This window comes from Akanthomyces muscarius, chromosome 5 (genome assembly GCF_028009165.1).
Source record: "Akanthomyces muscarius strain Ve6 chromosome 5, whole genome shotgun sequence".
Classification (NCBI taxonomy): domain Eukaryota; kingdom Fungi; phylum Ascomycota; class Sordariomycetes; order Hypocreales; family Cordycipitaceae; genus Akanthomyces; species Akanthomyces muscarius.
In genome coordinates this window covers 1,768,901-1,796,420 of record NC_079245.1, presented here as the reverse complement: position 1 = coordinate 1,796,420, position 27,520 = coordinate 1,768,901, and the positions used below count along the sequence as shown (strand labels likewise).

Genomic DNA, 27,520 nt, shown 5'->3' with positions numbered 1-27,520 from the left:
GCGTCAGCTCTGTTCTTCCGGTCCCGTGGCCCGGGAGGCAATTGGCAGGGTCCGCCGCCCTGCATTTGGCTCCGAGAGTGCCGGCTCCACTCTTCCCTTTCCAGCGGTCCTTCCGCTGCAAGTCTCAGGAAGCAGCCACTAGGAAGCCTCTGTAAGCCCCACTAAGATCCCCTGCTAGCGCTGTCACTGCTGGATTGCTGGGTTCTCACTCTCAAAATCCTCCGCTGCGCTGGCAAGCTGGTCAATTAGGTACGCAGTAAGAAAATTCCCCCTTCAATTAACTAGCACCACCTCCTTCGCGTCCTCTCCCGCGTCTCTCCCCGCCTTTGAACTATCGATCATTTTCCCCTCCATCTCTTGCTCCTTTTCGTCATGTTGCTTCGTCGGCGCTCGACATGACCGATTCATAGCTATGCGCGCCTTTCATCCTGCCGCTGGCCACGTCCAGCGCGCCTCGTCCGCCAGCCTGCGCCACGTGCGACACCGCGCGAACCATCGACTGCCTACCGCTACCTTTGCGCGACACCTTGCATCCGTCGCCGCGGATGCCAAATCTGAAGCGAACCATTCTCTGGCGCGTATGTGACATGCGGCGATTCTCTATAAGCTGCTGAGCAGCGCATTCTCTGTTATGTGCGGCACACTGACCGGTCGCATCTAGTCCCGTCTACTGCTCGATACAACGAAATTGGCGTGCAACAACTCAGCACACACGTATTTAATCAGATATTCCCCGACGGTTCTACCCCGCCTCCACAAGAGCTTGTCCAACTATCCAAAGATCATCTAAAGCGACATGATTTACTTGGCAAAAACACCGACAACTCTGCCCCCATCGCATTCGACCTCCCACAACTCCAGGGTCGCACTCTCGATGAGCACTTCCACAAGCTGGGTCTCGACTGCGCCGAGCCGTACCTCAGCTTAGCAAAGCAATTCTCACGCGCGAATGCGCCTCCAAAGCCTCGCAAGTGGGTTCGCCGCAGTGGTTGGACTAAATACTATCCCGATGGCCGCACTGAACAGGTCGACGCGCCCGACGAGTCCGCCCTATGTTTTGATACCGAAGTCATGTGGAAGGAGAGCCCATACGCTGTCATGGCCTGCGCCGTAGGTCCTACAGCCTGGTATGCATGGCTCTCCCCATGGCTGCTGGGCGAGACCAAGAACGACAAGCATCTCATTCCCCTAGGCGATCCAACCAAGGAGAGACTCATCGTCGGCCACAACATCGGCTTCGATCGCGCCCGCATTCTCGAAGAGTATGACATCAAGCAGAGCAGAAATTACTTCATGGACACAATGTCCCTTCACGTAGCCGTCAATGGCATGTGCTCACAACAGCGACCAACGTGGATGAAGCACAAGAAAAATCGAGAACTGCGAGAACGAGTCGCCAGCGAGACTCCCGATCATGATCTTGCAGAGCTCTTGAGCAACAGAAGCATGCATGAAGAGGAAGAGCTATGGGTCGAGCGCAGCTCCGTCAACTCGCTGCGAGATGTAGCCAAATTTCACCTCAACGTCACCATTGACAAGGCTGTCCGCGACGATTTCGGCGAATTGAACCGGTCTGAGATCCTTGCCAAGCTCGACGCTCTCTTGGACTACTGTGCTGCCGATGTTGCCATAACCCACCGCGTCTACCAAATAGTCTTTCCCAACTTTCTCGACACATGTCCTCACCCCGTCAGTTTTGCTGCCCTCCGCCACCTCTCCTCCGTTATCCTCCCCGTCAACAAGTCTTGGGACGCATACATCGCCAACACTGAAGCTACATATCACAAACTCTCTGACGCTGTTCAGGAGCGACTCATTGCCCTGGCGGATAAGGCTCTTGAAATCAAAGACGACTCCGAAAAGTGGCAAAACGACCCCTGGATGCAGCAACTCGACTGGTCGGGGCAGGAAGTTCGCATGGTCAAGGGCAAGAAGAAGGGCGACCCACCCAGGCCAGCTGCCCGACAAAAGAAGCCTGGCTGTCCGCAGTGGTACAAGGATCTCTTTCAAAAGAATGATGCCCCCATTAGCATCACCGTGCGAACCCGAATTGCCCCGCTGCTGCTAAGATTGGCTTGGGATGGCAACCCTCTCTTCTGGTCCGACAAGTACGGATGGACTTTCCGAACGGCCCGTTCCAACTCTGAAAAATATGTCGGCAAGCAGATGGTACAGTGTCAATTTGAAGAGGCTGATGCTACGCTGCGCGACGACAGACATCACGTTTATTTCAAGCTTCCTCACAAGGATGGTCCTACCGCTCGCTGCGCAAACCCTATGGCCAAGGGCTACCTATCCTACTTTGAGAACGGAACCCTATCCTCGGAGTACTCGTACGCCAAGGAGGCGCTCGAAATGAATGCCTCTTGCTCATACTGGATCAGTGCTCGCGACAGAATCATGTCGCAGATGGTCGTCCAGAACCAAGACCTGCCTAATCTCGACAAGGTTACCGAGTCGTCTGACGGTCTGGGCTTCATCCTACCGCAGATTATTCCCATGGGAACAATTACGAGACGATCTGTGGAAAACACATGGCTCACCGCCAGTAATGCCAAGAAGAACCGAGTCGGCTCTGAGCTAAAAGCTATGGTGAGAGCTCCCGAAGGCTACAGCTTTGTTGGTGCGGATGTGGACTCGCAGGAACTTTGGATTGCCAGTCTTATCGGCGACGCCACTTTTAAGCTTCATGGTGGCAATGCCGTTGGCTTCATGACTCTCGAAGGCACCAAGTCAGCCGGAACCGATCTGCATTCCCGCACTGCTTCGATCCTGGGAATCACCAGAAACGACGCCAAGGTTTTCAACTATGGCCGCATCTACGGTGCCGGCCTCAAGTTTGCTGCTACACTACTCCGTCAGTTCAACCCTGAGCTGTCTGAGAGGCAGACCATGGAGACTGCCTCAAAGCTGTATGCTAGCACCAAAGGAACCAAGACGAACCGAAAGACCATCTACAAGCGTCCGTTCTGGCGCGGCGGCACTGAGTCTTTTGTCTTCAACAAGCTCGAAGAGTTTGCCGAGCAGGAGAGACCTCGTACCCCCGTCCTTGGTGCCGGCATTACTGAGGCCCTGATGGGTCGCTTTATCAACAAGGGCGGGTATTTGACGTCTCGTATCAACTGGGCTATCCAATCTTCCGGTGTCGACTACCTGCACCTTTTGATCGTGTCGATGGACTACCTGGCTCGTCGCTTCAATATTGATGCACGTCTGGCCATCACCGTCCACGATGAAATTCGCTATCTCGTCAAGAACGAAGACAAGTACCGCGCCGCTATGGCTTTGCAAGTCGCCAATGTGTGGACTCGCGCGATATTTGCGCAGCAAGTCGGCATCAACGACCTCCCACAGTCATGCGCGTACTTTTCCGCCATTGATATTGACCACGTCCTCCGCAAGGAAGTCGACATGGAGTGCATCACGCCCAGTCACCCCAACGCTATCCCGCCCGGCGAGAGCCTCGACATCAACACCCTGCTAAGCAAGGGCGCCGTCGCGCGGCTGGACCCGTCAATTGTGCCCAACAGCTCGCACGCGCCGAAGCTTGATGGCATCACGTACACGCCCCGCGTGCCGGTGATGCAGGCCATCCAAGAGGCGGCGGGCGACAGTGCGCCCTTCCTCAAGGCGCAAATTGTCAACGACGATGCTGAACTGCGTGATATTATCAAGAATATCCGCAAGGACGAGCCACCAAAGGACAAGATGATTAGCAAGCGGTCACTCAAGTCAGTGCTGCCGTATCGCGCGCACCCGCAGCTCATTCCGATGGATGAGCCCATATCCGTGGCTGAGGCCCTGGGCAACTCGTACCGCAACAGACAAGAGAAGGGCAAGTGGACGTGGGCCAAGAGCTCGACCAAAGGCTCTCGCACCACTTCGAGGGTTCACTGATTAGCTTGGCCATACTGGCCTGTTTTCTTATTTTTGTTATCGGCTGTATCAATTCTGCCAGCGTGTTCTTCTTTACTATGGGCCGGGATCTGTATGACAACTTATAATGGTGTAGGAATATTGCATGATGGGGCGGAGCATGTGACGGAGTTTCTCTTTTATAATACGGATAGTGTACTACAAATATCAAAAAAAAATCGAAACCAACGATGGCCAAGAAATTTGAGAGGGGTGAGACGATCGTGGCTTGTTTCAGACCAGAGCTTTCACCAAGGTCACACCGTGCAGGGTAGTAACCGATCTCGCTGCAAGATCTAAGTTGCGCCGCGTCTAGGCAGACCGTTTTGGATCGAAAGTACGTCGTGAAAAAGTACAGTGCAACTTGAGCGGTGCCCAAAAGGGGTTGCAAGAGGTCCCGCGATGAACAAACGCTGAATGTGGCTTCGGGTTGCGTAACCGTTTTAGAGTTGTGTGTGGTGTCTTGATAAAGCTAAAGCGGGGCATTAGAGAAGCTCCCCGCCGCCACCTCTGAAGCTCGTGATTGTTGGGCGCCTTCACTTGACTTCTGTTCGCATCTGTATTGACTGTTCATTGCAGATTTTCAACTTCGTCATAGCCCATCTCATCTTTACAAGCAAACACACCGAAGAGCTACCGCGTCGCGACATGGCGACAACGACGACTGAAGATGCCGTCAAGCGCTTGCAGGACAGCAAGCCGCCGGCCACAGACGCCGCGACGTACCTCACCATTATCGAAATGTCGCTGACGCCTGAGTTGCTGCCGACGCTTCGGGACATTCTAGATGACGTGGCACTGACGAGCGAGATTGGCTGGGACCTGGTCGAGATGCTGATTGCGGTGCCGGGCAGCGAGGCGTGCCTAGAGCGCGTTGCGCACCTCGGTAACCCGCGCGAGGTGATTCTGAAGGTGCTGGAAGTCATGGAGAAGAGCGCCACCGAGGCCGAGGCGGAGGAAGAGGGCGCGACGGAGGGAGAGCAAAAGAAGAGCGATGGGGGAGACAAGGTCCCCGTCACGCAGCAGTTTGTCACCCTCTGCGGCATGCTCGCCGTGCTGCACAGCCGGCTCAAGGTCAAGGGCCCGTCGCGGTTCCTGCACACGACGCTCGAGACCGTGTACCGCAGCTACGACGGCGGGCAGCCCGAGGCCACCGCGGCCGTCATCGCCCTCACGCGTTCGCTTTCCGGGCAGAAGCGCCCGCCGCTGCCGACGCGCAAGTCGAGCGCCGTGCTGCAGCACCTGGAGCGCACGTCGTCGTTCCAGGCCGGCGACGCGAGCCGCAGCGCGCCGGACCCCGAGGGCAGCGTGGGCGACGGCGACGCCGGCGAGCCGGCGCTGGTGCAGCGCCTGCTGCAGGTGTTTGTGACGTGCGTGCTCGAGGCGTTTGTCAACGCCAACGCGCTCGAGTGGCCGGCGCGGCTGCTCGAGTACACGTACCCGGAGAAGATTGTGCTGGGGCGGATGACGCAGATGCAGGCGTTCAAGGACGTGGATGACCTACAGGCCAGGGACAGCCTGATTGGGCAGCTAGTGGTAAGTTGACCGAGCGAAATATTGACAATCATAAACTGACTCGAAGGATGACAGTCACTGGCGGGCGATGTTGGACTTTCTAAGCTCTCGTCGGATACAATCAAGGAAGCGTTGGCCGCCTCGCCAGTATGCACCGATCCGTTATCTGGCGAGCTCGACAGCGAACAGCCCGAAGCTCTTGGCTTTTCGACCGGCGGCCTCGCGGCCCTCGTCGCGTACCGCATGTTCGCCACGGACCTCTTTGACGCACAGTACTCCATCCCGGACCTGCACATCTTCCCGCACCACCACACGCTCCTGCAAAACTTTCTCGGCGACAGCCCGCAGGACCAAATCGCCAGCAACCCGGGCTCCGTTGAGGCGCTGCTCGTCATGGGCATCTGGCTACACACACAGTCGCGCCTCCTCGCCCCCGGCGCCAAGCCCGACTTTATGGCCTACCACCACCTGCTCACGCTCCTCGGCGTCTTCCACGCCAACCCGCGCGTGCGCCAGTCCGCCATTACCCTCGCGGGGCTGGTACTGCACGCCGCACCCGAGGAGGAGCGGCTTTCTATCCTCGAGGACCTGCTCGAGAACTGCATGTTTGCGTCGCTGCAGTCCTGCGCCGTCTCCTGGGCCAAGGACGAGATCATCGCTGCGCGGAAGGAAGAAGCCAGCAGCAGCAAGTTTGCGAGCGCCGAGGGCCTCGAGAGGCTGCAGTACGCGCTCTTCCCGGACCTGACGTACCTGCAGGACGAGGCGCAGGACGCCCCGGCGCTGCTCGAGTTCTGGGCCCAGGCCTGGCCCTTCCAGCTGCAGGTGGCCAACTTTGCCGTGTTTGTGTTTGGCGAGCGCTACAGGGACATGGCGCCCGCGGGCATGGCGGCAGCCGTCGAGCACAGGTACGTAGAACCCCTGCTGCACATGGCGGGCGTGCTGCGCGAGGCCGGCGCCCAGGACAAGAGCCTGGAGGAGACGGCCGGCGGGCAGGCCATGGGGACGCTGGACATCCTGACGGATACCCTGGGCAGGGTCGCGCTGCAGTAGTAGAGTTAGTTACGGGATTGGTGCCAGAAGAATCGCAAGATGGCTGCAGTAGAACCACAAGATGGCCTACATATGAGGAATAAGTGTACAAAATCGGATATGAATGCTTAATGAGACACGAGAGCACATATAAACATAAAAGAATTATGAAGAAAGAATGGATCAAGTTCCAATATTTGTTTCCTGTAGGTATCTGATCTATGCTCTGTAAATCCCATGACGCCGGACAATGCTTTTCTATGCTTCTACCGCCTGCGGTCTCTATCATTACCCCGGTGACGTTCCCTATCCCGATCCCTATCACGGTCCCCATGTCTGTGGCCCCTTTCCCTTTCCCTGTACCGATCCTCGCGCTCCCTCTCCCTCTCCTTCTTGTAGCTGTCCTCCCCGCGCCCGCTGCCGCTCCTCCGCTCCTCCTTTTTCTTCTCCTCTTCTCGTCGGTAGTCGGCCAGCTTCGGCGGCCGCTTCTTCTTCATCCCAGCACCGCCTTTTTGGTCCCAGCCGCCCAGGTCCTCGGCCTCGTTGAGCGCCTTGGCGCCGAGCCCGAGGCGGTTCTGCCGTCGCTGCGGCGCCGCTTTGGGCTTCACGCCGCCGCCGCCGCCACGTGGCTCGCCGTTCCAGCCCATCCCGCGAAGCAGCGCCGCGCCGAATTCCTCCACGGGCATCGCCTCGTAGTCTGCGAGCGTGGAGGCGGCGCCGGCGGCGGAGACGTCCCGCGTGTAGGCGTCGTCTTCGGTGACGATGACCTTGTCCTCCTTGGCGGGTCGCTTGCCGAGCAGGGCGTCCAAAGCTTCATCATCGGCGGTTTGTGGCGCGGGCGGTTGCTTCTCTGCAGGCTCGCCCTGTTGCTGTGTGTCTTTGTCGGCTACCTCTGCCGTCGCCGTGTCGGTGGGGGCAGACTGCTTCTCCTTGACGGTGAGGCCCCATTGGATACCCGAGTCCTGGTCCGCCGGCGCGGTGTCGACCGTGGTAGTTCCGTTCTGTGCCGCGCGCGCCTCTGCCGGCAAGAGGTTCTTGCCGCGCCGCGAGTTGCGCTGCTCCTTGATCTCGTCGCGCCAGTCGCGGTTGGGCTGGCGCGCAATCACGTAGTCCTTCTTGGCGGCCTTGGCCTCGGCCTCCTTCTTCTTGCGCTCCGTCTCGGCGCCGTCAGCGCCGAAGCCGGTAATGGCCTCGTGCCTGCCGCGGTGGTGGCGTTCGTCATCGGAGTCGGAGTCGGCGCCGCCGCCAAAGGCATGCGACGAGGTGGTGCGCGGCCGCTTGCCGAGGGACGAGGCGGGCGTCTTGGGTTTCGAGGAGGACGACGCACCAAATTTGATGGCGATCCGGCCGCCTTTGGAGTCGTCAGCCATGGTGCGCGGGTTGGACGTGCGTGCTGTGGTGGTGATGGTGAACAAAGAGAGCTGCACCATCTCGAATTTGTTTTCTATGGGTCCGGCCTAGATCGGTCGCGTTATCTGGGCTGCCGGGGCTGAAGTGCTGCCTGGGATTGGGCTGTGCTGCCAGTTCACATTGAACGTCAATGCTGTCCTTGGTCTGTAAAATTCTATCTGCATCGCAGGAACCGTTTGCGCCTTTTTTCTCTCTCCGGCGGACAGAGTACTACACTTGGATGTGGCTCACTTCCACAGCCACTTGGTTGCTTGCAACTCGACCCCGTGCTACTGTGTAAGTAACAGTCTGCCAGGCGGTACAGTTTCTGTTGCATCAAGCAGACCCGGAACTAATAAAACATGGATCTTAAAAATGTGCTACATTCCATAAATAGCGCTACTTTTAGCTGTTATTGTAATAGCTCTACTGGAGCCCTAGCCTGCTGTGGCTTGAAATCGTTCACGTTTGCAACCAAGGTGCGGATGGTGGGCATCGCTAAAGTCTGCCTCGCAAGGAGGGCAGTAGAAACAAAGCACACCACCATACCTCCTTGAAAGAAAAGGAAAAAAAAAAAAAGGGAAAGAAAAAAATACAGGCACATTCCGACAAGGCCGCAAATTTTACCTTGGAATTTCTTGCCTGCATTACACCAGCATCAATCTTTTTAGGCAGCTTTCTATTAAGCTACCGTCAAGAAGAGGACGCGTTAGGACAGCATCATAGATGTCGAGAAATCGCCACTCGCGACAAAACCGCCGAGCTGGCATGCCCACTGTAAAATAAGTCGGAGTGGAAGAATACAAGCAACTGACACGATATGCCGCTCATGACGAGACCATCAACCCCCCAAACCGTCGAGCGTCTGCACGGGCAGGACGACTCCGGTCCCTGGTGACTTCGCTGCCAGCTGTCGTCGATGAGAGGCTAGCTGTCGAGCGTCCAAAACGACGCCAGCCAAAGCTTGTCTGCCAATGGCCAACTGTTGGACGTCTGAGCGATCAAATCGGCTCCGGCCCGTCAGTATCTGAGAAATCAGTACGACTCCGGATCTAGCTACTGCCTAGCAAAGGCCGCTGTTGAGTGCTCAAGGCGACTAAGGTGCCAGCTGCTGCTCCAAACCGACTGGTTAAGCGTGTGAAATGTCTCTTGGCCAGCTATGGAAAGCCTACTGGCTGAGCGCATGAGACGACTCTCGGTCGAGCTGTCCAACTTGATAGAGCGTATAAGACGACTCCCAGTTAAGCTGTTACCTGGTGACCGTTGAGCGCCCGAGGCGACTCCGGTTGTGGCTGCTGCCTATCAGAGGCATACTGTTGAGCGTACAAGACGACTCCGGTTCTAGCTGCCGCCTAGAGAAATCGAACTGTCAGAGCGCTTGAGACAGCTCACGTTCGAGCTGCTGTTCATTATTGGCGCAGCGAATGAGACGACTCAAATCCAGGCATCATCCGCTTCATTCCGGCTTCAAACGTCCATGGTCCGCTTCAGTCCGCAATTTAAGCCAAGCCTCTCGGGGCTACAAGAGGTTGAAATTTATAAAACACAAGGAAGCTAATGCGGCACCAGGCGACGAAGTTGGGCTTTGCAAGCTCATCGTGGTGACGCCTGGAACCTAGCCGCAACGGTCATCTGGGGCCGATGCAGAGACGCAATGCCGTAAGTAAAACCACGCTATGAAATCGAAGGACTGGATATGGTGAGTTCTTCGCTCCTTCTTGTCGCGTGGATCTGCTGGCCCTTCATTGGTGCGATGTCCGGTGCCTCGATGGAAGCTTGGCCCTGACGTCTGGTCACATCTAACCACATCTCGCTGGAAGTACGCGGTTGTGCAGATTCATTTCGAGCCCAGAGATGGGAGCTGTGCGTAGGCTAGGTTGGATGATGCAGCAGATATGTAGACGGGGCCTGGTACAGGGTTACTCGAGGTAGTGCACTGTAGTTATCAGGCGAAATGCGATAAGAATCTTTAGTTGCATCTGCAATCTCGGCTTACTTATAATGGTGGAATCTCAATAGCTAGCTTGGCTGCGTATCTACGAGGAGTCCACCCAGCATTGACTGCTACCAGTGGCTACCAGTAAGAATGCACACAGTAACCATTTCGATGAGTATTTTGTTTAGCAAGTAAATTAGCAAGGCGCTAGTGTAGAGCTTAGCAAAATCTAGAAACTAACATTGGTGTAAGCCATTGAGAGCAGAACCGAAGCCACGAAAACCAGGAACATCGCGAAATTGGTGTGAGAGATTACCACACTCAGAGAATTTGACAATAGAGAGTGGACCATTAACATTTGAAACAACGAAAACAACAATCACGCTAAGAAAATGAAATTGAAAAATTGCACACACGGTTGCAACACTGTCTCTGTTGCTCAGTAGGTACTGTAATTACACCGGCTCCAGCATGCTGACCTAGCGCTCTAGCTTGTGCTCTTAGTGGAAGCCAGCGCCGGGCCTGGGCTGCGTCTGTACCTACCTAGGCGCTACCTTCAACTGCTGTAATACTGGTAGCCCGCATGCGGGGGGAAAGCTGGAGCCACTTGTAGTGTCGGCACACTGTGCGAGAGGAGGAGCCTTGTTCACGTTGCTATCGTACTTGCCCCTTACTCGCCCCAGTGCGCGCACTAGCGTTGCGCAGGCAGACGCGCCACATTAGCTTGTTAGCGCCGCGAACTCTGGCACAGTGCGTATCAGGCCTTTTTCACGGTCCGACGACCTCTCTGCCCGCTGCATCTGCCCTTGCTCCCTGTTTCCCCCGGGAAAAGGCGCTAAAACGGTCCAAACCAGCAAACTCTCTCAACCCGCCCAAAACCAAGTAACCGCTGCCTGGACGAAAATTTTGTACGCCCCCCCTTCCCAGCCGGCCAACACTTGGGAGTTACGAGACGACACGACAGCAAAGAGAAAATTGTCGACGCGGCGTCCACAACCACGCTTTTCATCGCCTCGGACGTCGTTTTTCATCTCGCATAATCGCGCTCGTTACCTCAGCAGCATCCGTTTCGCTCGCAAACGGATGTTGCGACAGCAGATGCTATGACTGAGGTCGGGCACGCCGATTTATCGCGGCTGCTTCAATCCAAGCGCAATGAGTGCCAGTAAGTCTCCCACCGTCGGATGCGGCGCTTTTTTCCGATGAAAATAATATTACTTTCATCATGCTAATGTCCAAAAGTGCAATCGTAACTTCGCGCAAGAGGAAGCTTCGCGAACTCTTCGCGGTCGCGACACAGACCCAACCGCTCCCCCAGCAAGCCCATGCGCTCCCCGACGCGCCCGCTGCCACCACCGCCGAGTGGCAGTTCCTGCAGACAAACGATATTTTGCAGTATGTCTTTCCGATTCACTCTGCTTTTTCCCGACTTTTTTGCGATTGCTTTGAGGCGCCCGTTGATTTCTACTGATTCGCCGAGTACGCCTCTGCGCTACAACACCCACTGAAGCACCCACTATAAATTTGCAGCCTTCGGTGCTAACTATGCAGCAGAGAAAGAATCTTCGACGAAGCAAGTATTCCGCCGCGACCACCACAATCTGTCGAAGCCTTGAAACGATCCATCTCTGCTCAACTCGCCGCTACTAGTTCTCCGGTTAATTCGCCAGTTGCTGCGACGCCCGGACAGCCCAGCTCAGCCAACTCGGCGCGATCAACGCCTGGGGCACAGAGCCCAGCCAACATCCAAAATGGACCCAAACCTACCATCACACCACAAAACTCCGCTGCAGCGCTCGCCGCGCGTGCTCAGAACCCATCGAAGCAGCTCACCGATGCCTCGAGACGACCCAACCAAGTTTCATTCCCCCCGGGCACCAAAGGATCGCCTTCCTTGACACCAACGCCAATTCCAAACCGAGTTGCTACGGATGCCCCTCCGGCTGATGGTTCGTTGAGCATCAAGCTGTCCCATGATGCGGCAAAAATTACTGATGCCATGTCTTCTCCGGGCTCAACAGCCGCCAGCGCGACGACTACTGCGGCCCATGACATATCTGCCAACACCAGTCCGGACAACGAAGGCCCTAGGTCACCCGAAGTCGCACAACAACCGGCGCAGGCCATGCCGAAGCCCGAGACGAAAGACAGCGCTGCTAGCCCGAAGCCGCCATCTGACGAAGACCAGTTGCTGCAGGAGTCCATCCGCTCTGCTGCTGCGTCTGGCTCCGATGACGAAGCGCCGCCAACAACCGGGCCGACCTCGAATCCGCAGACGAGCAATCCCGAAGCTTCTAGTGCCGAAGTTCCTGACAGTCAGGATGAAGCGGATAAGATGGATGTTGATGTCCCCGAAACAATCCAGGAGTCAATCAACGTCAAACCGACACCACCTCTACTTACACCTCAACCAACAAGAGAGAGCGTGCCCGTTGAGCGTGCCGTCACTAGAGTTTCTTCGGGTGCTATGAGACTCAAGTCTGTCAATGAAATCGTTGGAGCCACCCCTCGTTCAACCATCGACCGCGGCACTCCCAAGGACCTCGAGGATCAGCTCACTCCATCCGCCTCCGCGCCGGAATCGCCAGCATCAAGATCAAAACCACGTAAAGACCGCAGTAAAGGACAAGTGTCTACGGTTCTATTCGGCAAGCAGCCCAAGCGTGTCGAAGACAAGGCCGTCGCTCCGAGCCAAAAGGAACAGTTCCACCCTTTCGACGACTATTACACCCCGCTCTTCATTCAAAACTTCACCGGCGCAACCAACTGGATGCAACCTATCGAGAAAATCTTATTCCACGCCAACAAGACGATCGGTACTTCCGATGCTAACCTCGCAATCCTGGATAATCAAGCCTGCAAGGTGCTACGTAGGGTGTATCATCTGCAGCAGCATGACAAGTGGTCTTTGCGACAGCCCAAGCGTTGCCCGGAGCCGACACGACCTACTTCGCAATGGGATGTGATGCTTCAGGAGATGAAGTGGATGAGAACAGATTTCAGAGAGGAGCGCAAATGGAAAACGACGGTGGCGCGCAATCTGGCATACGCATGTGTGGAATGGCATGAGTCGAGTGCGGAAGAGCGACTAGCTCTTCAGGTTGCCACCCATATACCTCCCAGGCGTAGCGCTGATGGAGACGACGCGCGGACGGGCGGCGCTGAGGTGACGGGAGCTGAGAACCATCCTACGCCTGACCTCGAGCCATCAGGTGACGCCGACTCACCTCTGCATGACGATATTTCTGAAGTATTTGTGGAAACAGTCGCGCCATCGGCCATCTTTTCACTGCAGGAAGATGATGTCGTCTTTGGTCTGCGGCGAACGCAAGCTGCCGACCAGCTCCTGGACGAACTACCTCTCTATGGCGCTCCTCTAAAGATCCCCCAAACTGACCTCACCAATCCCGAATTTGATCCTGATGCACACTGGCGGCGACCTGCCCTGCCTCTAAGCAAGTATGTTGAAGGAGAGATGAAGGTTACTGCCAGAGGCCCTCCACGTAAACGTGGTCGATTCGACTATCGCAACGAAGACTCGGACGATGAAAGTGACTACACTTTCGCTGCCGACCAAACAGTCAACCCCACCAGAACTGAGGCAATCACCAGCAATGTCGCCTTATTCAATCCCGAATCGAAGCCTATCAGAGATAGACTGCATGCTGGCCACCAATTCCGCCCGCCCTCGGAACATCCCATGCCTATGCAGTCATTCTATGAGTGCCGCAGCGCCTCGCAGTGGACGGTTGCTGAAGATGATGAGCTCAGAGGCCTAGTGCGGGAATACTCGTATAACTGGTCGCTGATCTCGAGCATGCTTTCTACTCGATCTTCCTTCGTATCCGGGCCAGAGCGACGCACTCCCTGGGAATGCTTTGAGCGATGGATTAGCCTCGAGGGGCTGCCGGCTGATATGCAAAAGACGCAGTACTTCAAAGCCTATAACGGCAGAATTGAAGCAGCCCAACGCATCATAGCTCAGCAGAATCAAATCGCGGCACAGCAAGCTAGTGCCGCTGGCAGCAACGTGCCCGCCCTTCGCAGGAGACCGTCCGTCCCAGTTAGGGTCGAACGACGCAGGAGCCAGAAGCACCTGACTCTAATAGACGCCATGAGGAAACTCGCCAAGAAGCGAGAGACGGCCCAGCAGAAGCAGCAGCACACTGCCTCGCAGAATGCAGTCAAGAAAGCTGCGGAGCCAGTTTCGCAACGCCCATCCAAGACACCGAGAGACTACAGTTTACTCAGACACGAACGAGACGAAGCCGTACGGGAGAAAATGGCACAGTTCGCCGCTCGCTCAGAGGCACAGCGAAGAGCTCAGCTCCAAGCTAGAGCGCAAAGTCAAGCTGCCCAAATGGCTGGGGCTGCCCAAGGTGCCCAAGCAAATCAAGGCGCTGCCCAGGCTGCCGCAAATGGCACGTCTCAAGCTGGAGCCCAGCGTCCCGAGGTCCCAGCACACCTGGTGGCAGCAGCAGCCGCCGCAGCCGCCGGTCAACGCCCGAGAATGCCGTCGCTGTCTGGGGTGAATGGCGCTCCTCAAGCCACTCCTGGCCTGCCATCGCAGATAAGCCCAGCCATGGTCGCAGCGGCTGCGCAAATGAAGGGAATACCAGCCGCGCAACTACAAGCAGCTATGCAGGCACAAGCACAGCAACATAGAATGCCAATGCCTAACCAGGCGGCCGATGCCAACCTCATGTTGCGAGCCCAGCAAATGGCCAACCAGCAGCGTGCAGCTGTCCAGATTCAACAGCAACAACAAGTCCACCACCAGCAACAACGGCCCAATTCGGCTGTCCAGCAGAACGGCCAGGGCTCACCACCAATGCACAACGGTGTGAACGGTATGAACGGCGTCAACCAGCAGACCTTTATGAATAACGCTCAAGCTGCGATGGCTGCCTACAATGGCAACAATGCTAACCGTAACGGAGGCGCAGCGAATGGCATGCACATGCAAAATGGCGTCCCCAACGGCTCTCCCGGTCCTCGAGTGTCTACGCAATTGCCACCAAATATTGCCTTGCAGCTCAATCAGCTTGAGGTCCAGTTCCGGACAAAGAACCCGAGCTTGACGCCAGAGCAGTCTCGACAGCTTGCAACAGAACACCTTACTAGGGCCATGATGGCGCAGCGACAATCAGCTCTCAATGCTGCTGCAGGCGTGACCGGCCAGCCCGGACTCTCCAATAGTATTGCTGCCACGACGAGCCCTCACCAGTACGCTGCATTGCTTCGACAACAACAGCAGCAGCAAGCCGCAGCAGCGGCCGCGGCGCAGCAAAGGCAGCAGCAAACCCAGCAAGGTCAGGCGCAGCAGCAGCAACAACCATCTCAAGGACAGCAGCTCTCTGGAAACAGCACGGCTGGAAGCCCTGTTCCACCAGCCAATCATCAGCGCCAATCAAGCGGCAGCGCGACGCCATCTTCGACAAGCAAGTAGCCAAGCCGATCACGGATTTTTGTCTTTGACTTGCGGCTTTGCACTCTGGGCGGGCCATTCATCATTTGTGATGGCTTGAGGTTTTTCTCTACTGCACATTTTATATTTTGTCGAGCTATTTTGTCTGGAACTATAGGATGCGACCTGCTCTCAAAATACATGGCGCGGGGCTGGCACAGCCGAAGTTTTTTATATTGCACGCAACGAGAGTCGAGCGGCTACCACGGAGAAGACGATGCATCTTTTCGTTCTTGTCTTTGTTGAAGTATCAATTTTGCCATCGGGGGCGGGGTTCTTTTATTTTCTTGCATCGTTGGAACCTGGAGTTGATTTTTGATCCAAAGGAGTTTTTCTGCACATGTTTGTGCGGCACTATGGAGCCGGCCATGATGGATTAGTGTTTCCCCGTCCAAAAGAGGAATGCCCATCGTGGTCGAAGAGTCGCAGAGAAGGTTAAATGATTTGGTGCTTGCGATTAGTGTTTCTAAATGACAGACGAGCGTACGCGAACTCGGGAGGAAGCAGGTGGAACAAGCAAGCCTGTTCTTTGTTATTACTTGGCGTCTCGGTACTTTTTATGGGGGGAGGTTTATGGTTTATTACTTTATTATGACGTTTCTTGTACATAGCATATGCGGAAAGAGTCTTAAAAAAGATGAAGCTTCCTAGGCCAAGGGGGGCTGGTCGAGATGAAGACGACGAAAAAAACAGAAATACACCACTACAATACTTTCAATTTTGACCATGCCATGTCCTGTGACGTAGACCGAAAATAGCAGATCAAGGCATCATATAGCTCTATAGCGAACTTTCGGTAATGCATTGATGCAGCCTTGAGCAACTGAGAGATGCGAAACATGAAGCCGGCTGGGTCATGTACCCCGGGATCAGCGTCCGCCGCGACAGGACTTTCCTTGGATGTCGACGAACGTCACTCCAATTGAAGGGCTACTCGCTCTCCGAGATTCGATATTGAGGAACCAGTATGGAAATAATTAGGGTGGTGCAGGCCTCACAGACGGTTACTTGCAGAAATTGGATTTGAGGTGATGCAGCGTGGTATTTACTAATGATAACGGGGGGTATTACAGTAACTGTTTAAAATTTTGCGAATAATAACTCGTTGACAGAATCGCAATCTCTACATGCCGCCTAATTCCACGGTATCAATAGGCTTTTGCTTTTGCATCATTTGAACGGTGTGGGATTTCGAGTCAGGATGATACTGAACGAAGACTTCCCCGACACTTCACATCAGTGGAAGCAAAAGGCCGGAAAGTCAACAGACGAAGCAAGGTATATGAGATTGACTTTACTGTCAACGAGGTTGATAATTCGAACGCGCATTATATGAGTATATGCGAAAATGTATAATCTACCCATTCAATACTAGCAAACAGTAACAAGAAGAAAGACCTTGATCATTTAAGCATTTCCGGAACAAAAGTGATATATACCAGTTTCCTCCCCATATTTTGATAGTACCTTGCCCAATTTCATCAACCGACCATAAAGTAAAAGAAGTCGTTATACGGCACCTCCACCACTACCACCACCGTGTCCATGCGGTCTGCCTCCATCGTCGTGCAGTAGCAGGTGGGGCTTGATAAAGTCCTCGTCTAGCTGGCGAAAGAGGCTCGCGGGGTCCTCGCTCGTGAGCAGCTGCCTGATGGCGCCTCTAGCGGTCAGGGGCTCGGACGCGGGTTCAGCAGGACTCATGAATGCACTAGGAGGCGTATACGACGAGGAGCCGTGTGGTGGGTTTGGCGAGCGGCGGGCCGGAGGCGGAAGATCGGATGTGTCAATGTCACTGCCCAGGTCTGATTCCTCGGCGCGACCGAGAAGATCAGCGCGCTCAAAATCGTCAGGGTTGGCGAGGCCGCCGCGAGCCGAATTCTTACGGCTGATGCTGCGAGTGCGTCCACTTCCGTCAATGTGCGGCGACGAGTGGCCCGACACAAAAGCCGCGCCGCGGCCCTCGCGCTCGAGGCTGGACAGGGCGACGTTGCCGTTGCGGCGGCCGCTAAAGCCGGAGCGCTTGTTTTGAATCCCGGCGCCAAACGACGTCTCGATGTCGAACTCGTCGTCACTATCGATTTCCTCCACCACGCCGGTACGGATGCCGAGGATCTCGAGCATACGGGCAGTGGTGCCGCCAAAAATGATGACGGTGAGCACAACGACGACCAGCACCGTGGCGCGCAGGGCGAGGGCGTTTTCGCCAGTGAGGAGAGCGGCGAGCGCCACACCGACGGCGCCGCGAAGACCGGCCCAGAAGAGCATGGCTTGGTAGTTGTACGGCAGCTCATCTCTAACTTCAAGGCCGCGGCGTCTGGCACGGTAGCGGATAACGGCGTTGATGACCTTGGACAGAGGGAAAACGGCGACCCAGCGGGCGGCACAGACGGCACACACTGTGACGATGATGAGAGGTGGCTGGAACTGCAGAGCGCTTTCGGTGAAGAGCGCAAGACCGAGATAGATGAAAATGAAGTTTTCGACAAGTTGCGACATGACCTGGAAGATGTACTTTGTGGTGAGTTGAGTGCGTCGAGACATGTTGAAGTAAGCATAGTGCTTGAGCGTGATGCCGCAGAAAAGAAGCGACACGATACCTAGTACGCATTAGCAAAGGAGCCAGCCATAGCTATTGGCTGTCTTACCGGAGAGATGAACACCGTGAGAGAAGAAGTATGTTCCATAGGCGATCAGAATAATGACACAGCTCTCTGTCTTGGGGAAGCGGCGGACGTAGGTAAACTTGAGGAGCAGGGCGGTGCCGACGCCAGCAACGACACCAATCAACAAGGAACCAAAGAAAACTAGCAAGAAGATGCCAGTACCTTCGAAGAAGCTAATTATTCCGTGGCTGACAGCCTCTCCCTTTTTGTATCTCTGCGCCGTCTCGAAAATGACAATGGCGATGGCGTCGTTGAGGATAGACTCGCCGAAAATGATGGTGTAAAGCTTGGGATCGACTTTGTACGTATTGAAAATGGCGAGAATGGTGACGGGATCGGTGGCAGACAGGGTCGCGCCGACAGAGATGGCGTCGACAAACGTCATGTTGATAGCTCCGGGAATCATCGAGTACAGCCAGAGGATCAGGCCAATAACCACGGCGGACATGAATGTGCCGGCAAAGGCAAAGGTCAGAATGGTGCCGATGTTTCGGAAGAAGTTGGCCTGGTGTAGTTCGTAACCAGAGGAGAGAATAATCGGCGGCAGGAGAAGATTGAAGAAAATTTGGTAGTCAAAATTGAGGGGTGATCGAATCGAGTCGCCGGAGGTGATTAATAGGACGAGACCAACAATCATACCTGAGAAACAGCGTTAGAGGAGGCCTGGAGAACAGCGCAGTGTAGCACTAGATTCTTACCAGCGAAGATGGATATAACCGTCTCGTGAATGGCCGTGACCTTTTTCATCTGGAGCATGTAGCTGACGAAGAAGGTGATGACGAGCAGCAGGATACAGATAAAGATGGCCCATGCCGCGAAGAATTCCTTTTGCGCATCATCTGCGACGAGTTAGCAAGGTGTTGCAGGTAGGGAATGCATCATTGAATGCGGGATCGCGTATGCGCAAGTCGTGGTATTGATCGTACCTCCAGTCTCGCTATCTTCCTCGGCTCGGCCTACGAGATAAAGTTAGCAATTGAGGTCCAGGCTGTCGCGGGGTAGCGAGTGGGTGGTCATGGACATACGCAGCAAGCCAAGGCCAAGACTGGCCAGCTCAGCAGCACTCATGGCTCAGTGTGTCACCGGCGCGCGGTTTCGGGGTCGTTGATGCTGGGTGTCGCAGTTGTCGTAGGGGGGCTCGCGGGAGCGTCACCGGCGGATCAGGGCGACCATGGGCAGGATCTGGTTGCGGTGATGGAAGAAAACGCTTCCGATTGCAGGGGCGTAGAGTGCGGAAACACCGGCACGTGTGCAGAGAAGGCTCTGCGGACAATGGACGCTGCGTGGGTGGGAGTGATGCGGGAAGAAGATGCAACTTGGCCGTTGAACGGGTGGGCGCAATGTGGCTGGCTGGCTGGCACTACCTACGCGCGGCTCTTGCCAGGTGCGGCCAGCAACATCGTTTGGTGGTGCTTGGACCTGCAAGACGTGTCATCCTTGGCCCAGAAGCAGGCACCTGCTGAAGATTTACAGGGCCCAACAGCAGTGGCCGGCGCTAGACATGCGCCACGGCTGTAGCAGGCACTGCACTACCTGCGTAGCCCGCCATCGTTGTAGTGGACACGCACTCGATCGTTGTGCACAGCATGGCCTGCAAATATAGCTACAGAAGGATGGAAAGTGCGGCTTTTCTGTGTCAGATCTCGCCTTTCAGTCGGTCGGAAATACACATTTGGCAGATTTACCGTCAATCTTCCAAGGTACCTCTCAACCAGACTCGACAGGCTCATACAAGTGCAGATGAAAGTCCAAGTCCAAACAGACATGGACAAGATTATGTAATTGTCTTGTTAATTTTCTCAACTCGTCTGATCGATTATGTCATTGCCCTTGTCTCTTTTACTCGTTTGCGTACAGAAAGGATCGTACCGGTAGCCGTCCACCTCGTCGACTTGTGTCCTCGACCACGACCAATGTGCAGTACCTCGTCCGAACCTCACGTGCACTACATTAACATTCAATGGCAGCACGCCCAGACATCATTCTATTGCATAAATTATGCGTCGAACTCATATCTTAAACACTCTGTTAAAAATCTGGTAAAGTCATTTCACTTTGTTGCATTCTGCATGTCTTCACTTGCAACGCTGGCTGCCGTCTTTTGTACTACACTTCCACTGAGCGGCCCCACCATATCCAACGGCGCCGGTGGTGGTGGTGCAGCTCCAGCCCGCCAACCGCAACTCGACCAAGCTATCTACAGCCCGCATCACCGACACACACTGCGCGATACTACACCGACTCAAGCTCTACGACTGGCGCTGCTGGCGTCACCCCTCAGCAGCCATGTATCACCTCGCCAAGGGCTTGTATCTCTATGCGACAAGCAAAGAAGGTAGCTCCGTCCTCCCACCAGCCAACCTCCCCCATGCCCATCCTAACCTGCTGCGCCAGAATACTCGGTCATCCTCCTCGGTCTCGACAATGCCGGCAAGACAACCTTCCACGAACAAGTCAAGGCCATGTTCATGCCCAATGGACCGGCCCCCAAGCTCAAGACGGTGCCCACCGTCGGCCAGAACGTGACCACGCTTACCCTCCCCGACATGTACGTCAAGGTCTGGGACGTCGGCGGCCAGCACTCGCTGCGCAAGCTCTGGGAGAGCTACTACACAAGTTGCCACGCCATCGTCTTCATAATCGACTCGACCGACGTCGGCGATGGCACCATGGAGCACGACGCCACCGGCCGTCTCGAGGAGTGCCGCCAGGTGCTCGAGGACGTCCTCCAGCACTCCGAGACCGAGGGAGTGCCCCTACTCATCCTCGCCAACAAGCAGGACCGCGAGGACTGCGTCGAGACGATACGGATTAAAGAAGGGCTCGTGAAGAAGGTCATGGAGGGCGACAAGGGCGATAGTATCCGAGACACGCGCGTCCTTGCCATGAGTGCCCTGACGGGTGATGGTGTTCGCGAAGCGGTTGACTGGCTGCGCACACGTGTACAATGGAATAAAGAATCCAGACCTCCCGTCATGCGCTAGCACGTCAAACTTTCGCAACATTTGTCGTATTCTTATGAGCTACGAGTCTTTGCTGCTTTTTTTATCTTAGTTTTTCAGTTCCTTCACATGTCGGTCGCATTGGAGTTTGGGTTTAGGCAGGATAGCCGGGCAAATATCAGACATCGCAGCATAGAACGTCAACCGCAAAGGTGCCGATGAATTGGCATCCTAATATATACAGGGTACTGTTTTTTTTATCAACAATTTAAGGCTCTGGTGAATAAGGGGCGTACGTGAAAATATCAGATGGAACAAACCAGGGGATCGATAGCCAAGCGCAAGTATAATTTCCTTATCTTAAGACAACTAGCTAAGTCCTCGAACGAGACGAGGATCGTTTCATATTCTAGCGACATTTAGAGACGTCCAAGCCATAATGCAAAAGCAAAAATAAAAAGGGTTCCATTTGCACCAACACTGGCGTCTCATCTAATCGTCAGTCAAGTAGAGGACCTTCGACGGCGGATGGTGGTCAGGAATCCTCAAAAACCTCGGCAAAACATTTTCTTCATCGAGAAGACCATTTGGAAACCTGTACAGGGAACATTCCACCCAAGGGCCACGCATGACGACTATGTAGCCATTGACTCTTTGGGCAGCAGCATAAAATGCCCCGTCGTCAGATCTGACAAAGACGACCTCGAGGCTGTGATGACCCTCTAAAATATTGACAGCCAAGTCCGAAAACCATTGGCAAACCTCAGGGGTCAAGATGTCGACGTCCATGTCGACTTCCTGCCGACTTACTTGACGCACATGCTGAAAGGCGTGACTGCATTCAATCTCGACACTATGGCATCGAAGCTTTCTCAATTCTGTCAACTGGGAGATGAACGACGTCATTTCTGTGGCCTTTTTCTCTTATTAGACTCTCCTCGTCACATACAATTGCGTACTCACAGTGAGCGTCATCCAAGTCGTGCTAATCCAGGCTTGAGTCGAGCTGCAGTCCGCTTTGAGGACGAGACACTCGAGTTTGGGAAAGCGTTCGCTCAGTTTAATTGGGAGTTTGTCACCAAATAGCGGATTGACCGAGCCATGCGCAGGCTCGGCTTCGTCCTTGAGTTTTTCGTCGTAAGTTCGACAGAAGATCTTACACCCGAGATGGGTCAGACCCCCGTTTGTTTCTGCCGCAGCGAGTTTGAAAAGGCTAGAGAATAATGGTTGGTCAGTGAGCAGCTTGTCGCAGCGGATCAATGGACAGAACGCTTCTGCATCACCGCACGGCGCAGGATCACGAAAGTCGAATGAATCTGGATAGAAAGCGGCTTTTGACTGCCTCATTTTGGCCAGTAACGTACGACAAAAATATTCGGGATCCAGTCGCCTCGCAGGCCGAGGTGCTGCACATTTTTACCGACACGTTCCAAAAATGCGACCACAAGGTTCGCAGTGTTCATCGTTATCATTTCTGCCTCTGCTGCCTCTGCCTTTTGAATTGGGGTAGGAAATAGCGGTCTCAGGTTATACCTCGTAAATGTGATACGGCTTAAGCAAAGTTAGTGAAAGTTCCGGAAAGGAGCAAGAGAACCTGCCGAACACGCTGGAAAGGAGACTGGTCTCCCTTTTGCCAGGAAGTAAAATTGGCATAGAACGTGTTGTACGCCTTGTAGGTTGGGTCGACATTAATCGGCATTTGCGCAAAGATGACACAATTGCACACGTTTCTCCATGATCGCGACGTTGCTTTGAGGCTCTTCAGTGTAAGTGTGTCGAGATGTCCAGCCAGCAGCACCTGAGTGTCGAAGTTGAGTCGGTTGACCGCCTGCTAAAGCGTTATTCCATCAAAGATATAAAGACTACAGCGTCGCCTGACTGCTACCCACCTCTAACTGCCCTCCGCAAGCCAGTTTTGACAGATGTTGCTGGTTGCGATAATGCCACTTGGTACAGTCGCACTTCGACAGGGAAGGGCGGGCACACTTGCGCTTCTATGAGCACCAAGTTCGGTTGGAATGTGATGAAAGAAGAAAGTAAAGAATCAGGTGTGAGACCTTCGCGGCGCGCAGTAGATATAACCTGCAAACGGGCCTGGGTTGCAACCGGGCTGCCAACTACCAGATGGCCAACAGTCAAACGCAACACTAGTAGCATATACAAACGGCCTGCTACTCGAAAGGGGTATACCATGTATTCTCATATCTATCACTGCTGGTGATTATCCATAAATCCCATTCGTCATCATGCTGTTCCCATGCGCTTCTGCAAATATACCAGATCATCTATCATTTTCTGCTGTCAACTCCGCCATTAAGCCACCCTTGTCCCTGCGCTTGGCGTCCTCGACCAGCTTTCTGTCCAACATGTCCGTAAACTCCTTTGTCTTGTTCAGTGCCGTCTGCGCGCAGTGTACAAACAGCGGCGCGTCAACCGCGGCGCCGCCCAGCTTGGAAATCTGGCAAATCTCGCCGTGCTTGTTCATGCTAAACGTGCAGCTGCTCGTCCGCAGCTGCTCCTCCAGCCACGTCGTGTCGAGCAGCACCTTTGTATCGTCGTCGTCGCCGCCGCCCTCGCCAAAGAAGCTAAACGTGACGCAAAACGGCGAGTGCAGCCAGCTCAGCGGCACGGGCTCGCGCTCCGCGGGCGTGTAGACGGTCAACACGCCGCCCTCCATCGTAGTCTCGGGCTTGCGAAAGTGCCGCAGGGCCGCGACGACGGCCAGGCAAGACACGTCGAGCAGGTTGCCGTCGTGCGCCAGAACGTGCAGGTCCACACGCACCGACCAACACTTTTGGCCGGCAATCAGGCACAGCGACTCGGTGTCGAGGGCGCCGGAGCGGCGGATGGTCTTTTCGAGGAGGCGGGATAGGAGAACCTCTGTTTCTGTAGGCCGGTTCACCTCGAACGAGGGCGCGGCCATTGGGCTGAGCTCGGAGGCAATGGTGAAGGCGCCGTCAAACGGGCGATCTGAGAATGGTACGGTGACTTCTGCTGAGACTTTCGCCATGATTCTGATGATTGTCAGTATTTCTGTGAGTAGACTATGAGTTGTAATGGAAAACGGCTTACTTTGTCTTGCCGAATTGCACTTCAGCAATGCCATACTCATCGCCAAATGTGAGCTTTAGTGACCTATATTGTTCAAACTTGCGATTGTCCAGACGCAGCCCTTCAGCCAACGCCTGCGTGACGAATGTCCTTTCGCTGAGCGACGGCTCCACTTCTCGTGGCATTTTGAATATATTGAGAAAATTAAACAGCGAATTCTATCCAGAATTACCTGTTTGTTGAATTGTCAAGGAAGCTGGAGAGATGGTTCCTGCAAAGAAGCAAATTCTGCCGGGCGGTGGGGACTTTTTGCCTGTTTGCCTCCAGCGCCTAACCGCATTAGACGATACAACACCAACAACTGCGACATCGATCGCCAGCTCTTTTCCACTGCATCTTTTTCTGATCGCCTTCTTTTCAACCTTTGCGTAATAGCAGGCAACCACCATGACTACAGCGCATAGACCTACGTTTGATCCGGTAATACTTGCTTCCCCACTGCCTCTACAAGAACGGCTAATTCTAACCCTTCAACCTCATGTAGGCCCGCGGCAAGGACGCCCTCCGTGGCCCGGCCTACCATCAGCGCCTTCTCCCCGCACACACCCAGCTCAAGTACCGCCGCGCGGGCCAGGGCGGTGACGCCGACGACGAAGACAACACGCACGATCTTGCTGCCGAGCTGCTCGCCGCTGAGGCCGCCCATTACGCCAAGAAGAAGGGCAACGGCGCGCCGCTCGCCATCGAAGAGGACGGCCACGAGACCGCGGCCGGCGATGCTGCTGCGAAGCGAACTCTGCCCACAAGCGGCGACGCTGATAATGACGGAGAAGAAGATATAAACGCGAAGCGGCGGCGAATATTAGAGGAGACGCGAGACATTGATGCGGACGATGACGACGAAGAAGAGGACGATGATGATGATAGCGACGATAGCGACGACAGCGATGATGAGGATGCGGAGCTGCAGAGGGAGCTGGAGAGAGTGCGGAGGGAGCGCGAGGAAAAGAAGAAGCAAGAGGTGAGTCTCGAGAGGGTGATGAGCAAATGGATGATTGAGTACTGACAGGATTCGCTAGGAACTTGAGCGTGCCAAGGAGGATGAAGATGCTCGGGAACGCAATATTGCTCTGGGAAATCCGCTGCTAAATAAGCAAGATTTTACTATGAAGAGGCGCTGGGACGATGACGTCGTTTTTAAGAACCAGGCTCGCGGGACGGAAGAGAAGGGCAAGAAGAAGGAGTTTGTCAATGTGAGTCTACATCTGCTGATCCTTTTTTTTGTTACCAGAATTACTAACATATATATAGGATCTTCTACGCTCTGATTTCCATAGACGATTCATGAGCAAATATGTTAGATAGACTTCAAAACGAGGTAAATGCCATACCTCGTGTATTAATACGATGAATCACACAGCGCCCCATCGAATATTCCTAGCCCGATCGCTTCGTCCAAGTGAAATGCATGTCCCGACTATTGCTTTTCCTCCGCTAGTAGCCTCTGTTCCATCTCCTCAAACGCACCCAGCACATTGCCGTACTGCTCGTACGTCCCCTCACGATACCCGACGTCCACCTTTTCAATCGCGCCGTCCTCCTGCCAGCGCCCGGCCAGCAGATCGTCAAACGTCTCCCCCGAGCCGCGCTCCAGCGCCCACACGGCCTTGTACGCGCCGCCCAGCGCGCACGCGCTGCCGCCCACGTCCAGCTTGTACACGCCGTCGGCGCCGCCGAGCACGCTGCCGAGCGTCTGCGCAATGGCCGGGTTCAGCGAGCCCCCGCCCACGAGGTAGATGCGGCGCGGCTGCGCGGGGAGCTGGTCGCGCGGGCTGTGGACGAGCTTCTGGGAGCGCAGCCGCATCGAGAGCGCCTGGGACTCGACGATGAGGCGCGCGTCGGTGGCCTTGGACCAGGCAGAGTCGGCTTCGCGCAGATCGCTGCCGTCGGCGGCGCTGCAAGTGAAGCGCCACGTCCCGGCGCGGATGTTGGGCACTGTTTCCCGGAGGTCAAAGTACAGGCCCATCTTGGCGCGGTCGTCTCGGCCGTGGATGTCCAGCGGCGGCGTGTCGACGACGGCCTGGTTGAACGTCTCCCAGCCGGTGCCGCCCGGCTCGGGCTTTGGCAGGGCGTCGCGCACGCGCTCCCGGGACAGGCCGCCGTTTTTGTAGCACAGCATAAACATGTAGTGCCCCCGCGTCGTCGGGTGGTTGAAGAAGTGGTACGCGCCGTCGGGCTTGTAGGCGGGCGTGTTCATGAGGAACGTGGTCGACGTGCCGAGCGACACGATGGCGTCGAGCGGCCGCAGCGGCAGCGCGAGGATCGTCGCCGGGTTGTCGCCGGTGAAGGGCAGGATCTGGCATCCCGGGCTGAAGCCGTACCGTGCGGCAAAGTACGGCGAGATGGTACCGAGGGACTCGCCGCCGTCCATGCACGGGTCGCCGAGCTTGGCGCGCAGGCCCTCGGCGCCGTCCTGCCCGGCGGCGAGCGCGAGGAGCTCCGGGCTCCAACGCTGGTTGGCCATGTCCCAGAGATTCATGCCGCAGACGTCGCCGACGTCGAGCGGCGCGATGCGCCCAAGGAGCACCGAGGCGAGCCACGACGAGACGAGCGATATGCGGGACGTGTTGGCGTAGACGTCCGGGTGGACGCGACGAAGCCGCATTATCTGCGGTCCTGTAAATCGCTAGAGAATATCTGTCAATATCACACCTCATACAATCGCATTACATGCGAAATTTGTCACATACATGGTGCGCACCGCTGCCCGTGACCTGCGCCAGCTGCTCCCGCCCGCCGAGCTCCGCGTCGAACCTGTCGCACTCGTCCTGCGTGCTCTGGTCCTGCCAGTTGGGCGACCACTCGTGCGCCAGCGCACGATCTAGCTGCTGCGCGAGCGGCCGCGCCGGGTCCAGCGCGGCGAGGCGCCGCTCCGCGTCGGCGTTCCAGTACACGCTGCCGTGCTGCTGGCCGGAGCCGCTGACGCCGCGGACGCGGGACAGCGGGACGGGAGAGAGGGCGTCGGAGAGGCGCGCCAGGACGAGGTCGAGCGACTCGAGCCACAAGGCGACGGGGGCGTAGACCTCGCCGGTGGCGGGGCGGACGTGGACGCCCTTGGTGATGTTGTAGGCGGCGCCAAAGTCGGCGTCAAAGTCGACGTGCGCCTGGCCAACGGTCTTGAGATTGGAGCCCACGACGATGGCTGCCACGGGTGTCAGCGAGCGTGTTTTGAGAATGTGTCCGGTAGTGTGCGATGTGTATGTATACCTTTGAGTTGTTGTGTGGACAGGTCAAAGCCCAAGTACAGAGGCCCGTTGTCGTCGGCAGTCATCTTGGGGTTCTTTGCTCTCTGATCAAGTCGGTTTAAGGGAAATTGTACGTCGCAGTTTGGGATAAAGATGGCAGAAGTTGGTGTGAAATATCAATCATGTCCTTTTTTTTGTATGCCCGACGGCAGAGACCGTCAAAAGTAGCAGCCGGTGCTCGAAAACTGGAGCTATGACTTCAGGCTTATGACGTCCGATGGTCCCGGGCAAAAGTTTCCTCGATAGTGTCCCTGGTGCATACAACGGTCGATAAATTACTTGCAACTGCACACTTTTTGGATATGAAT

General features: G+C 55.5%; 10 protein-coding genes across 10 annotated transcripts; 5 read left to right on the top strand and 5 right to left on the bottom strand.

Moving 5' to 3' along the window:
• Positions 1-412: 412 nt before the first annotated feature.
• LMH87_009880 (uncharacterized protein) lies at positions 413-3,897 on the top strand (the record flags this gene model as incomplete). The annotated part of the gene is made up of 2 exons (XM_056196952.1): positions 413-578; positions 662-3,897. 2 exons carry the CDS (start codon positions 413-415, stop codon positions 3,895-3,897), a joined length of 3,402 nt encoding a protein of 1,133 aa, XP_056054049.1.
• Positions 3,898-4,563: 666 nt separating this feature from the next.
• LMH87_009879 (uncharacterized protein) lies at positions 4,564-6,480 on the top strand (the record flags this gene model as incomplete). Its single annotated transcript, XM_056196951.1, has 2 exons — positions 4,564-5,451; positions 5,506-6,480. 2 exons carry the CDS (start codon positions 4,564-4,566, stop codon positions 6,478-6,480), a joined length of 1,863 nt encoding a protein of 620 aa, XP_056054048.1.
• A 245-nt stretch (positions 6,481-6,725) lies between these two features.
• Positions 6,726-7,889, bottom strand: LMH87_009878 (uncharacterized protein; the record flags this gene model as incomplete). The annotated part of the gene is made up of 2 exons (XM_056196950.1): positions 6,726-6,765; positions 6,823-7,889. 2 exons carry the CDS (start codon positions 7,887-7,889, stop codon positions 6,726-6,728), a joined length of 1,107 nt encoding a protein of 368 aa, XP_056054047.1.
• A 2,998-nt stretch (positions 7,890-10,887) lies between these two features.
• LMH87_009877 (uncharacterized protein) lies at positions 10,888-15,262 on the top strand (the record flags this gene model as incomplete). Its single annotated transcript, XM_056196949.1, has 6 exons — positions 10,888-10,949; positions 11,027-11,179; positions 11,339-11,733; positions 11,806-14,634; positions 14,725-15,010; positions 15,130-15,262. The coding sequence occupies 6 exons, from the start codon at positions 10,888-10,890 to the stop codon at positions 15,260-15,262; spliced, it is 3,858 nt and encodes a 1,285-aa protein (XP_056054046.1).
• A 1,498-nt stretch (positions 15,263-16,760) lies between these two features.
• LMH87_009876 (uncharacterized protein) lies at positions 16,761-18,982 on the bottom strand (the record flags this gene model as incomplete). Its single annotated transcript, XM_056196948.1, has 5 exons — positions 16,761-17,848; positions 17,897-18,553; positions 18,613-18,753; positions 18,841-18,870; positions 18,940-18,982. 5 exons carry the CDS (start codon positions 18,980-18,982, stop codon positions 16,761-16,763), a joined length of 1,959 nt encoding a protein of 652 aa, XP_056054045.1.
• A 1,218-nt stretch (positions 18,983-20,200) lies between these two features.
• On the top strand, positions 20,201-20,898 carry LMH87_009875 (uncharacterized protein; the record flags this gene model as incomplete). The annotated part of the gene is made up of 2 exons (XM_056196947.1): positions 20,201-20,249; positions 20,309-20,898. 2 exons carry the CDS (start codon positions 20,201-20,203, stop codon positions 20,896-20,898), a joined length of 639 nt encoding a protein of 212 aa, XP_056054044.1.
• A 450-nt stretch (positions 20,899-21,348) lies between these two features.
• Positions 21,349-22,555, bottom strand: LMH87_009874 (uncharacterized protein; the record flags this gene model as incomplete). The annotated part of the gene is made up of 4 exons (XM_056196946.1): positions 21,349-21,771; positions 21,820-22,011; positions 22,221-22,407; positions 22,455-22,555. 4 exons carry the CDS (start codon positions 22,553-22,555, stop codon positions 21,349-21,351), a joined length of 903 nt encoding a protein of 300 aa, XP_056054043.1.
• Positions 22,556-23,137: 582 nt separating this feature from the next.
• Positions 23,138-24,092, bottom strand: LMH87_009873 (uncharacterized protein; the record flags this gene model as incomplete). Its single annotated transcript, XM_056196945.1, has 2 exons — positions 23,138-23,870; positions 23,929-24,092. The coding sequence occupies 2 exons, from the start codon at positions 24,090-24,092 to the stop codon at positions 23,138-23,140; spliced, it is 897 nt and encodes a 298-aa protein (XP_056054042.1).
• A 262-nt stretch (positions 24,093-24,354) lies between these two features.
• LMH87_009872 (uncharacterized protein) lies at positions 24,355-25,272 on the top strand (the record flags this gene model as incomplete). The annotated part of the gene is made up of 4 exons (XM_056196943.1): positions 24,355-24,387; positions 24,452-24,928; positions 24,987-25,160; positions 25,219-25,272. The coding sequence occupies 4 exons, from the start codon at positions 24,355-24,357 to the stop codon at positions 25,270-25,272; spliced, it is 738 nt and encodes a 245-aa protein (XP_056054041.1).
• A 112-nt stretch (positions 25,273-25,384) lies between these two features.
• Positions 25,385-27,238, bottom strand: LMH87_009871 (uncharacterized protein; the record flags this gene model as incomplete). The annotated part of the gene is made up of 3 exons (XM_056196942.1): positions 25,385-26,593; positions 26,658-27,109; positions 27,175-27,238. The coding sequence occupies 3 exons, from the start codon at positions 27,236-27,238 to the stop codon at positions 25,385-25,387; spliced, it is 1,725 nt and encodes a 574-aa protein (XP_056054040.1).
• Positions 27,239-27,520: the final 282 nt, after the last annotated feature.